Source organism: Equus przewalskii, chromosome 4 (genome assembly GCF_037783145.1).
Source record: "Equus przewalskii isolate Varuska chromosome 4, EquPr2, whole genome shotgun sequence".
NCBI lineage: Eukaryota > Metazoa > Chordata > Mammalia > Perissodactyla > Equidae > Equus > Equus przewalskii.
This window is the reverse complement of record NC_091834.1, coordinates 94,637,092-94,649,894: the sequence shown is the minus strand read 5'-3', so window position 1 is coordinate 94,649,894 and position 12,803 is coordinate 94,637,092. Positions and strand designations below refer to the sequence as shown.

At 46.9% G+C, this 12,803-nt stretch overlaps 1 protein-coding gene across 2 annotated transcripts; it reads left to right on the top strand.

The window, feature by feature from the left end:
* Positions 1-4,619: 4,619 nt before the first annotated feature.
* Positions 4,620-12,552, top strand: LOC103558269 (putative DBH-like monooxygenase protein 2). 2 transcript variants are annotated; one of them, XM_070616630.1, is made up of 14 exons: positions 4,620-4,931; positions 5,847-5,993; positions 6,482-6,643; positions 6,890-6,973; positions 7,467-7,514; positions 7,798-7,965; positions 8,155-8,257; positions 8,432-8,598; positions 8,926-9,017; positions 9,304-9,400; positions 9,538-9,597; positions 10,653-10,783; positions 11,335-11,449; positions 11,763-12,547. In XM_070616630.1, exons 1-14 carry the CDS (start codon positions 4,623-4,625, stop codon positions 12,003-12,005), a joined length of 1,926 nt encoding a protein of 641 aa, XP_070472731.1. In that variant the 5' UTR covers positions 4,620-4,622; the 3' UTR covers positions 12,006-12,547. The 2 variants fall into 2 exon arrangements, with proteins under 2 accessions (XP_070472731.1, XP_008529397.2); XM_008531175.2 differs by lacking the exon at positions 7,467-7,514 and having other exon boundaries at positions 4,628-4,931; positions 11,763-12,552.
* Positions 12,553-12,803: the final 251 nt, after the last annotated feature.

Here is a 12,803-nt window from a genome sequence, read left to right as displayed (position 1 = left end):
CCCTCAACCCACTGAGTGGCTTTCTCTGCCTGGCATCTGACCTGTACTCACAGCAGCCATGAGCACCCAGCCCCACAGAACAGGAAACAGTACCATTCCCTAGCCCTGCAGGCCCTCTCCAGCAGGTGAGTGGAACAGGGGACTGAGGGAAAGGGCCAGCCAGGCAGGAGAGCAGGATCCTGGCCTGTAAGGAGGCAGTTACTGGCTGACACTCTCTGGGTCTGAAACCCAAAGAGGAGTGGCTTTTCCAGGAAACTCAATATCTTGTCTCATCTTCTCACTGATGCTCAAACCTCAAACTGCAGAGTACTTTCCTGTTTCCTGGGTACCAACACTCACACACACACACGTGCACACATCACACTCCCCATGTTCACTGAGTGCCTGAGTGAAGGTACTTGGCCCTGCACCCTCTCTACTGTGTCCCAGAGAGTCCTAGAACAGTGCTCCTGAACCTGTGCCTCAAATCTTAGCAAGGGATGGAAACTTCTCAATGCAATCAACTGATCCTCATAGGTTGAATAATGACATCTTCATGAATGCATAGTGGCAGCTACAAGGCTACACTGGGCAGTAGACAATGGACACTCATCTCCACTTACCTGTGTTTTCCTCTGTAAGGGCAAATCCAAATTAAACATAAGAGGCTTAATTCTCCCTGTTGAAAATAATGGAAGAGACTTCCCTCCCCTCCATTTTCTTAGAGCATTTGCTTTAGAAAACTTACAGTTCTTTCTCTGCCTCTTTGAAATGTATATAAAACTTTTTAAAAGTCAAATAACCTCTTGGATGCATTAAGACCCAGGAATGTCTTTCTCAAGGAACTGTGACCATCTCTTTAGTGTATAAATATCAAAGAAGATGTTTAACTTAATTTAGAGCTGATGCTTCGCCCCAAGTTGTAAAATGATTCCCTGTCATAAAGATGTGACAAGTTTACTTTTTCTTTGGATAAAGCCAATTAGCAAACACAGATGGAAACCCCAATTACCAAGTGACTTTACAATGAAATGTGGATTAACAGAAGGTCCTGTCAAGTCCTCTCATTTGAGGACCAGCGACTGCTTATGTAATGGGTTTTATCCGCTGGCTTATATAGAAGAGATTTCCTCTGTCTTTGCCGTCTCTTAACCAAATGCTTGTGATGTTATCACATTCTGATTTAATGCTTATTCAATAATAAAACTGTTTTCTTTCTCTTCTACCTTTGTGGAGAGATTTTTTGAGTTGGGAGGAGATTTTGTTTTCAATTATATTTTCCTGACAACTCGTAGTGCCGCCACTACCTAACTGTGAAGTTGGGCCTCAGTTTCTTCATCTATAAGATGGAGATAATAATGCAGGCTATTTCATAGGAGTACATGGATTACTACATGAAAATTTCTTAGACTAGGCACAGACTAAGTACGTAATAAGAGTTGACTTCTATTCTTGCAATGGTGGATTTCAAATTCAATTAAAATATGAGGGAATTAATAGTAGCCTTTATCTTTCTTTAATCACCTATCACTTAGCAATCAACTGAGATTAAAATCACAAGTTCTCATAAGGTTTTAACATTGAGGCCTCATTTTTAGGAAAGCTTAGAAGCCAATGATCTGGGAAATTAGATTTAAAAGGCCCCATATCTGCAACCTTGGTATTTTACAGACAAAATATGGAGACACAGAGGAGTTTAGCAATCAAACTTTACTATTTCAAGACCTGGGAGTGCACTGCATTCCAGTGTTGCAAGTGTGGTGTCTGCCCATCACAGACACTCGATAATGAGAAGAGGATTAGAGCAGGGCAAGACTGCAGATGCATCTCCCTCAAGAGTCCACATAGCAGGGCACAGCAGTGGCCTGGCATCTGGGGGTTCGCACCTCCCAAATTCACTTTGTTTTATAATCTGCTGACTTTTTAATACTTACAACAATATGGTTCACATGATTCTGGCAAAGGATAACAGTTTTTGATGCCATTTGGTGACAGCATAATACAGTTTATTACTCACTTGCCTTGCTAATTTTGAAATCATGTGACTTGATTTAAAAAAAATACAGATTTTTGTTACGTAAAATTTGTGAGTAAAGTGAATTCATTACTATTTTCTGCATCACACTTTCAAATTTACACAATCAAATTGTGCACAAAATGTCAATTGCACCACATTCTAAGCAGCATGTGCTGATTCACCTTGACTTTTTTTTTTGCTGCAGAAGATTCACCCTGAGCTAACATCTGTGCCAATCTTCCTCTTTTTTGTATGTGGGTCACCACCAAAGCATGGCTGCCAATGAATGGTATAGGTTCACACCCAGGAACCAAACCCAGGCCACCAAAGCAGAGCACACTGAACTGCTAGGCCATGGGGCTGGCCCCACCTTAACATTTTGCCCCCTTAACCTGCTCAACCTCGTCACTCTAGAGAGGGAGAGAGACAAAGCTCTGAGAAGCATTGCCCAGATCACACATCTTCCATACTAGAAAAACCTACATGCCAAGATAGACGTGTCTTCATCCTAGAGAGCCATGTGCATTTAATCCTGAGTTGTGCTGAGGAGAGAGTCACTCTGCAGATTAGACAGTGAAAGGAAAAGGGGCTGGGAGAGGGGAAAAAACTCTCACTGGGGGAAAAAGGAGAAAAGGGAGAGAAGAGCCCCAGGGGAAGTCAGGCTGGGCCCTGGGGCAGAGAGTCCTTGAGTTGCAGTGCTGGCTCCCAGCTCTTTCTCGTGACCCTGCCTCTCCCTAAGGCCATTGCTTGGCAACCTATTGGTCCTGTGCCCATCTCAGTTTACAGGGCTGGCTGTCCTGTCTCCCTGCAACGCCTCCCTTACCCTTAATCCCAAATGTGATTGGGATCAGAGTGTCTCTGACACTCCTGTTATCTCCTCCCTGGATTCCTGCTCCTCAAGGTCAGTACCTCCCAGACTCCTCCTTCCCTGGTGTTGGCCCAGCTCCCGCCCTGGGCCAAGGTAAGCCTCTTCCTTCCAGATGGCTGCCTAGCTCCCTACCTTCTCTGGACATTATGGTCACCCCCTTGGGAAAGGTATTTCCTCCCCCACTGCACCCCAGTTACTACTCAGGTGCTCACAGCAGCTGCAAACAACCTCAGCTGGATCCTTACTAGCTTTGATGAACTCAGTAGGTAATAAGAATATGCATGCCCTGAATGGAGGTGTAAACAGATGCTCCAGCTTCTTTCCACCCCCATTTGAGCTGAATTCCTGTGTGTGTATGTGTGGTCCAGTTTCCGTGCTGGGGGAGGCCCTCAGGCACATGTCCTTGTTAATTTTTCAGAGGCTCTCCATTGTCTAATGGAGGAAGGACACTGGCTTAAATGAGATGATTTCCAGCTCTGAATCAGCTGTGTCAGACCCTGGGCAGAAAGAACTCCGGAGTTAAGGTGAGACTTTGGTCCTCTCCCTAAGAAGCGGTCAGCAAATGTCACCAACTCCCTCCACCAGGACAAGCCATGATGGAAATGCACAGCAGGGGCTGGGGGCCTTGTCATGTTGGTGACCTAAGGAAACACAGACAGAGCACTGGCCTGGGACTGGGCCCCTGTGTGCTTGTGTTAGCTCTGCCACTGAGTGGATGGGGGATCAGGCACCACTCATGTTACCCCTGGGTGTTTCTGTTTCCTCGTCTAAAATTTAAGTGGATCTAAAGTTCCTTTTTACTACTTTTACTCTGGTGTTCCAATATTCTAACATTCGTCTGTGCTTTGATCGTTTGCATAGTACCAAAGTGCTTGCCAGGGGGGAAGTTGGACCGAGCCTCCAGTGGAGAGTCACTAAACATGACTTCTCTGAAAGGCCATTCGTGGGAAGAAGGGTAAAGCACAAAACATCCCAAAGGTAAATTCATGTTTATTCCCCATTTTCTCCTTCTTCTCCCCGCCCCCGCCTCCTCCGCCTCCTTGCTCCTCCCCAGGAACGTGCAGAAGCTCAAAGCCACCCCAGATATGCCCATCTGGAAAGGTGATTATGGCTCCTTCCCCTCTACATGTCCTCCCAGGGATTAGCAGCAGAGACTCCTCCAGGAGATAGCAATCATAGCCTTCCCCTCACCCCCTCCCAACAACTTTTCTCCCTCCTTCTACACTTGAAAGGTAGGTTCACATACAGTCTCACCCACCCTCTGCTAGTGCCTCAGTTCTATATGTAGACAAAATAGAAAATATCCATAAAATCTGAGGTGGGAGACAGGTGCCAGAGGGCAGAGTGCCCAGTAAGAACATCCAAGGATACAGGGATTGAGGAGCAGAAAGGGAGACAGGGTAGGGGAAGAAAAAGAGAGAGAGAGAGAGAAATGGAGGGAAGAAGAGGCAGTAGAAACTCAACCTCCTTGATTTTGCAGGGTGCACATTGGCAGGACACTGAGAATTGAGGTGGAAGAGTCTGAATGGTTTACTCATGAAAATTTCATGCCAAGTTCCTGCTCCAGGGCAAGAGCAATCTGCTCTGTACTGACTCTGGACACCTCACACCTCCAGAGTTATGTAAGTGGCACCACTCTGAACCCAGAGGATAATCAGATCAGAAGAGCCCCAGTCTGTCCCTCCCCCATGGCACAGTGCCTGGCACAGATAGAGGCACATATAAGTCCAAGCTCTTGAGTATTCATCTGCAGGAAAGATGCTCCAGACTCCAGGAGCCATGGCCTGTGCCCTTCTCTTCAGGCTTCTCCTACTTATGGCCCTGGCAGCCCCCTCCCAAGGCAATGGCCCTGGCCCCACATCTCGCCTGCGTTATTCCAGGTTTCTGGATCCTTCCAATGTCATTTTCCTGCGCTGGGACTTTGACCTTGAGGCTGAGATCATCACTTTTGAGCTCCAGGTCCGGACAGCTGGCTGGGTAGGCTTGGGTGTCACAAATCGCTATACCAACGTGGGAAGTGATCTGGTTGTTGGAGGAGTCTTGCCTGATGGCAACATCTATTTTTCGGTAAGTCTGAGGGTGACTCCCTTCTGAGCATGAGGGTCTCTTGCTGGGTTGAGAATGGCTCTAAGTTCAGGAAGGATCCACATTTTCCAAACATATCAAGGCACAGGTACAGAATATCATCTGACTGCTGATCTCTTCCTATAGAAATGATCCACTGGAGAGTTGCAATCTATGTCTTCCAGACTGCATGTCCCTAAGGTGCTAAGAGAATGGAGCTGTTGGACTGAGAGAACGAGTCCTGCACCACATACTTGCTAATAGCTCACTAGATGCAAGTCACTAGGGGACAGTCAAAGCTTTTTGGGACACAGTCCTCATCCTCAATTTCCTTTAAATTCAACCAGATGGACCACAACACAAAATAGTCTAACAACAACAGCAGCAATTACAATAATAATAGCTTGAGATTGTCATACACTTTTGATTAACCAGGCATTGTTCCAAATTCTTTCCATATTAAACTTCACAGCATCTTTATGAAGTAGATGATTACCCCATTTTACAGATGAAGAAGCAGCTCACTTGTCTCCAAATCTCACCCATTCTGAACTGCATTTATATAGAGAAGGGTCAATGTGAAGAGCCACATGAGAGAATGAATAGCATAGACAGTTCAGAGAATAAGTGAACATTCACAGGTTAGGGATACAGGGATATTAGGATTTATGGAGATTAGATTTGAAATGAGAGAAGTCAAGCAAGGTCAGGAGGTGAAACTCCATCAGACACTGTCCATCCCTTTTCCCCATGAATTCACCCTTGATGCAATGGTCTGTCCTAGGAGCAAACTACATCATAAACACCTGGATTCTGCTAATTTTGTACCTTGGGGGAGCTAAAGGGACCTCAACTGCTTCAAAGTTGTGACCACTTGGGGCTCATGGTTATAACTTCTTGACCTTTCCTGGACCCCAGGATCAGCACCTGGTAGATGAAGACACCCTGGCGGAAGATGGGAGCCAGGATGCTGAGCTACAGGGGCTAACGGAAGATGCTGTCTATACCACCATGCGCTTCTCCAGGCCTTTCCGCTCTTGCGACCCTCATGACCAAGACATTACGGTAAAATAGGGAAGGAAGAAGGGCATTAAAACACAAGCAGCTTCTCCTTCTGGAGAGGTGTAGTCACTCCCAATCTGGAATGTCACTGCTTCTCAGGCAACCAGCCACAGTTCCGAAGGCTTTTCCCTCTCTGAGCCATCATAGTACTGCCCTAATCGTGCCCCTCTTGAAATCCACAAGTCCTCTACAGGGTAATTCCCACTGATGGGACAACCTTGCCAGATTTCACTGAACCTTTGTTGAGTGTCATTTACCCCTTGTGGACACAGGCATAGAGAGGAAATGTGAGGGAATGTGGCTTGCTGAACATTTCCAGCAAGTTAGCCTCCGAGGCAGAACTACAACTCGACTAGTTCTGACCTCCAATCTGAAGCTCTTTCCATTCCACTGCGTAGACGTGAGCAGGTAGTTTATGTTGGTCCTTGGGTATGGGTGTGTGCCAAGTGCTGTTCATAGGCAGCAGCACCCAATGCCCGTGACACCCCCAGAGTGACACTATGAGGGTGCTGGCCACCTACGGCCTGGATGACACTCTGAAGCTGGATCGGGAGCGTACTTTTGTCAAGTCCATCTTCCTGCTACAAATATTCCACCCTGATGATCTTGATGTCCCTGAAGACACCATCATCCATGACTTGGAGATCACTGATGTAAGATCCCTCTGCCCCACCCAGCCACCTCCAGCCTGCTTCCCGCCTTCTCACTCAGTCCAGACCCTCCTCTTGTACCCAATATTCAGTAGGTTCCTTGAATTGAGGTTACTCTGACTTCCCTCAGTCCTATGAGAACTGCCAAACCTGCCCTAAAGTTAACACCCTTCCCTGGCCTGTCCCTTCACCTGCTTTTCTGGGAGTCTCAGTCCTACCCCAGCTCAGCTGCCGTGTGTCCCTCTCCAGTTCCTCATTCCAGAGGATGACACCACCTATGCCTGCACCTTCCTCCCTCTCCCCATCGTTAGCAAGAAACATCATATCTACAAGGTACAGTGAACCAGACAGTGGGACATTGTCAAAGCAGTTGAACAGAGCAGTGGGCACAGTTGACTCTGAAGGGATGGGCTCATAAAATTGCTGAGAGGAAGCAGGAGGGAAGCAGCTGGGAGAAAACAAGAGAACCAGGCCACGCTTGGCGGAGGTGGTAGTCTCATGATCTTCTGAGCCCAGAACTATAGCTCCTAGCACTGTTTTATTCAAGCCCCACAATGTAGCAGAGATTTTGATGAAGGTCATTAACAAGTGTTTGCAAAGAATAAAGTATAAGCCCCACCCTGGCCTCAGAATTGTTCTCTCTTAGCCCAGGAGGGGGTGCAGGCTGGGGAACATGGCCAAGGGCTGTCAGGTCATGAAGTCTGAGTGGAGGGAACTCAAACTGGTCAACTGATTTCACATTTGAGTGATTTCAATTTTGATCAAATAAACAAAAGTATGATCTTATAATTAGTGGCAAATGTGTGGGAACCATTTTTTTCTTTAGAGAGAGAATCCAACAAGGCAAAATTACCTGCTCAGATACAATGAACTGGTAAGATTATTAAGGGGAACTCAGAAGTCCTGGGATATTCCCAGCTAGATTTAGTATGCTGTGCTCTCAGGGAAGGGGTTTAAGAGGTTGGGGCCTGACAAAGGAGTCAGATAGGGTGGGGGAAAATGATAGGTTGGGGAAGAAAAACAGACAGGAAATGGAAAAGAAAGAGAAAGAGAGATGAGTGGGGAATGGGTGTAGTTTTATTTGAGGAAAAGGAATGGAAGGAATAGGACCTGACATAGAAGATCTTGATGGTTCTCCACCCTCTCTCCCCACCCAGTTTGAGCCCAAGTTGGTCCACCACAATGAGACGATGGTGCATCACATCCTGGTGTACGCCTGTGGCAATGCCAGCACGCTCCCCACGGGCATCAGCGACTGCTATGGGGCTGACCCTGCCTTCTCCCTCTGCTCCCAGGTCATCATGGGCTGGGCTGTCGGGGGCACAGTGAGTCCTGGGATGAGAGAAATAGATGGCTAGGGGGGTGCATGTTGTCAGGCAACTTGGATCATGGACTGATGGAAGACAGAAAGACAGGGAAGGTCTGGGCTGAGGACAAGAAAACAAGGGCAGGCCCTGGGTCCCTGCACCTCAGTCCCAGCCCTTCTTGCTGCCAAAGCTCCCTCCATCCAACAGAGTTACCAGTTTCCAGATGATGTCGGCATCTCTCTTGGGACACCTTTGGACCCCCAATGGATCCGACTGGAGATACATTACAGCAATTTTCACAACCTTCCTGGTGAGCATCTTGAGCATTTTTGGAAGAACAAGTGGCAAGGCTGGCTGATTACTTGGGTGCTAGGAAGGTGTTGCGAGATGCATGCTGCCTCCTTTTGCTCACTTTGCTGGGCCTCTTTCTCCCCACATTGTGACCTGCTCTCCTGCCTCCTGTGATTGTTTCTTCCTGCACCAGGTGTGTACGATTCCTCGGGGATTCGAATGTACTATACTGCCACGCTGCGCAAATACGACATGGGAGTCCTCCAGCTGGGCTTCTTCACCTTCCCCATCCACTTCATACCCCCCGGTGCTGAGTCTTTCATGTCCTATGGGCTGTGTAAGACAGAGAAGTTTGAAGAGGTGATGCTGGGAGGCACATCCTCCCTAAGTTCCTTGTTCCCCATCACAGATCTGGTCTGATCCACCAGCACACACAGCCTGAGACCCAGACTTGGAGAATGATTACAGCCTGGTGCTCAGAAAAATTACTCACCTGGATAATGCAAGGGAGGGAATGAGTCAAGGCTTTGACGACAAGGGGAGAGGGGCAGGGAGAAGGGCCAGTAAGAACCAAAGGGGTTCGAGTCAGTCATAAAAAGAAGGTGTCAGATATTAAGGGAGGAAAATCAAGGAGCAGGGCAAGATGAGATTTCTTAACAAACCAGTTGCATCTCCTCCCTGTCACAGATGAACGGGGCCCCCGTGCCTGACATACAGGTGTTTGGCTACCTGCTCCACACCCACTTGGCTGGCCGGGCTCTGCAGGCTGTGCAATATAAGTAAGGGCAGATGTGGATTTGCAGCTTTCCCTTCTGCATGTGGGAATAAATTTTAGGAATAGTTATTTATTCTGCACCATAAGGTTATGCTTGGTTGGGAGTAAGGAGGAGCTAGAACTATCCCCATCATAGAGATGACTAGAACAAGACTGTGGAAGGAGGAGTTTTTTTTGTTTTGTGAGCAATCTGTGCCCACAGAATGACCCCACACACTGCTTCTTTGTTTATAGCTCCTCCCTACTTCATCCTCTTCTTATTCTTGTCTCCTCCCCTTCTCTCTCTCTAGAAATGGAACACAATTCCGAACAATCTGTAAAGATGACTCCTATGACTTCAATCTACAGGAGACTCGAGATTTACCTCATCTAGTGGAGATTAAGCCGGTGGGAGCCTGGGGGAGGCATGGCTGAGGTTGGGGGAAAGGCAGGAGCAGCGGTCATTGCTATTGGCCAAGAGACTTCTCAGACTGTACCAGTCCCTCTGTGTCTTACTTTCAGCTTTCGTGTCTCATTCTGAATAGGGAGATGAGTTGTTGGTTGAGTGTCACTACCAGACGCTGGACCGCGACTCCTTGACTTTTGTAAGTACCTATCTCTCCACCACAGTCAATAACCTTCGAACAGAGCCCCATCCCTGGCCTTGTCTCTGATTATTCTAGCTGGAGCCATTTCCTTGGTATTACCCCTCACATGGGGCTTTTCATGCTCTCATACCTCCATGATTGTAAGATGGATACAAGTGTTCCCACTTTCTCTGTCAATGACCCACTAAGACCATGGAAAGATAATGTATTGCAATGACTAAGAGCATGGACTCTGGGCCTCATTGCCTGGGGTGAATGTCAACAACCTTAGACAAGTTATTCAACCCCTTTGTGTCTCAGTTTCCTAATTCATAAAAGAATCAATAATACTATCTATCTCATAAGATTGTTGTGAGAGTTGATTAACACATGTAAAATATCTAGATCATTACCTGACTTGTAGTAAATACTCAATTAGCATTAGCTATTGTTACTATGGTCACAAGGAACCCCACTCATTTTGTGTGTCAGGAATGGTTCAGCACTTGTAGGATTCAAAAAGGGTTGCACTCTATTGAGGAAGAAAATATAGCCACATGAATGATTATAATACAAAGTAGAAAGTGATATATACTACAAGAGAAGAATGGGGATACCAGTCTTGGAGAATTCACCAGGGAATATTATAAAGTCCTACTACAGTGACCTGAACATGCGACATATTTGAGTCAGTCTTGCCTTAGACATGTAGAGATAGGGAATTCCAGAGACATTCTAAAGGGAGTGGCTTTTTCAGGAAACTCAGTATCTTCTTTCTTCTCAAACCAGGGCAGTGGCAGTGGAAATGTAGAGGACAGGGCAGATATATGTGCTATTTCTTTGCAACTAATATCAATAATTATCCACCAATTAGAAATAGAGGAGGAGAAAGGAAGAACTGTGGTAAGGATTAGTAAGTAATCACCAGTGAGCTAACTATAGGTTAAGGGAAAAGAAAGGTAGCATCTTTGGTAGAAAAACCACCTAAACTATTTTCTGTCTGCCTTGTTCCCCTCTATCTTCATGTCTTTGTATCTTTGTCTCTCCATCCCTATTGCTCTCTTCTTCTCCAGGGGGGTCCCAGCACCGTTAATGAGATGTGTCTCGTCTTCCTCTTCTACTATCCCCGAAACAACATCTCCAGTTGCATGGGGTACCCTGACATCATCTACGTGGCCCATGAAATGGGAGAGGAGGCATCAGAGTGAGTCATCCTGGAAGATAAGACTCTCACATGTAACCTCTAAAAGTTAGATCACTTACGTACAAATTCTTTGTCTGCCTTTTTCTTGTGCACTACCTGATTCAGTTAAAGACTGTTTGCTTTCAAGTAGTGACCCTTACTTATTTGGAGGTAAGTGTCCTCTCTCAGATTCTGATGAAAGCCCTGAAGCTACTTTCCAAGAAAAATGCACACCTGTGCAGACGCATTTCATTTCACATACAATTTCAGCTTATTTACAGGTTCCCTGAAGTCACTCCATCAACCTTCTTGGACTTCATGGCCCGCAGGTTAAGAACCACTTCTTTAAAGAGTCAGATGATTCTTATTCACTTTTTAAAATTCTCATCTCTGAGTTCTGGTGATATTTCTCCTTCTGCCAACCTCCTATTTGTCTCATTGACTTGTAAGACATTCCTATAGATTGTCCTGACATGGAAATGATGCTAACAAAAGTCAGGGTTTTTTGAACATGTTTTGTCAAAGCTTTAAGTTAACTCTAAACTATTCTCTGTTCCTCCCACCCCTGGCAGTCCCATGGAGGGCATGATGGCCATGAACAATGTTGAGTGGACCCCAGAGAACATTAAGAAGGCTGAGAAAGCCTGCAAGGAGGCCCAGCAGATGGTGATAATAAAGACCATTGATGTGAGTGTCCCAGGAGACACCACCCTGTCAGGGTTAGGGAGGCAGTGGTGCAGGATGGTGTTGGGCAAAGACAGGAAAAGAGAAGAATGATGGGAGTGAATGACAATTGCAGGAACACTAAGTCTGGAAAGGAGTGGCTGAGGAAGCAGAAAGATGGGCCAATGGGCTGATGCTGCTCTAGGTTGTGGGAGTGACTGGAGTCTCCCAATTAGCCTGGGAGGCTACAAGGACTGGGGTACCCAAGCAACATCTGAGGAGAGGAAAGGAGGTGAAGATGCTTCCGCCTTCACCCATTGTCTTCCTTCTCCTGCAGGAGATAGTGGAAAACACAACAGGCTGGATTTCAGAAATCATCCCTACTCCACGGGGGCCCTGCCTGGAGTCCTCGGGAGGCAAAGTGGAGCCCCAGGACAAAATCCCTGCAGGCTTCAGGGCTGCACCAATGGCCCTCTCAGGTTCTGAGACTGCTACCCCAAGGCACCTTCCCCTGGCTGCCCTATTCTTTGGGCAGGGGGCCCTGTCTTGGCTCCTTGCCACCCTGCAGGTTGGAGTCTGATGCTGTCTCCTCAGGCCACATACCCAGGCCCTTCTCTTCTCAGGCCTCCCTTATCTTCAGACACAGAAACTCCCCTCTGCTTTGGTTCCCAAAAAGTCCTCCATCATACCCCTTCCCATGACCCAGGCCACAACACTGCGGGTCTGGGCATTATGCATGTTCCATAAAGGCTCTTCTATGATGAGCTATGCAAGTCATCCTTTAAAGCTTTAGAAGCACTATTGGGATCATATATTTTCTGACAAAATATGGATTCAAGGCTGGATGTGAGGCAATGGATCATTCTCTGAGAAGTCTGATGCTCAAGCTCACTTAAGGATGCTACATCGGGAGGAAGGGGCTTGAATGCAGAGGGTGAGCCTTGCAAACCATCCTTGGCCCATGCTGTCCTTGGAGGGTGCTTCTGTTTCTCTTCTGACATTTTTGCTCAACCTTCCCGGTGAGGCAGAGGAAGGAAGCCCACATGTGTGATTTGTGATAAAGGGAGGGGCTCTGTTTATAAGGGACAAAGTTCGAGACATCAAATTAAATAGCTCAACTTGCTTCATGTTGCCATCTCTTTCCTTTGGCTCAGGAGAAGCAGCTGGGAGGTCTCTTGAATGGCCCAGTATAAGGCATCCAGAGGGCATTTGAGAACCTGACTGCCCCAAATGCAACATCTAATACAGTCCTTGCTTTCTTCACTGGTGCCTCCACTGTTGGCTGATCTTTGTTTATCTCACCGACTGTCACACTCTCAACACTCAGGTCACCACGTGTTGAGAGCATAACTCACCAGGCAGGCTTAACTGGGTTCTG

Coding starts and splice junctions, on each gene's coding strand:
- LOC103558269 (XM_070616630.1), top strand. CDS start 4,623: ATGCTCCAGACTCCAGGAGCCATGGCCTGTGCCCTTCTCTTCAGGCTT. Junction 5,994..6,481: donor CTCATGACCAAGACATTACG/GTAAAATAGGGA, acceptor TGACACCCCCAG/AGTGACACTATGAGGGTGCT. Junction 8,599..8,925: donor AGACAGAGAAGTTTGAAGAG/GTGATGCTGGGA, acceptor TCCCTGTCACAG/ATGAACGGGGCCCCCGTGCC.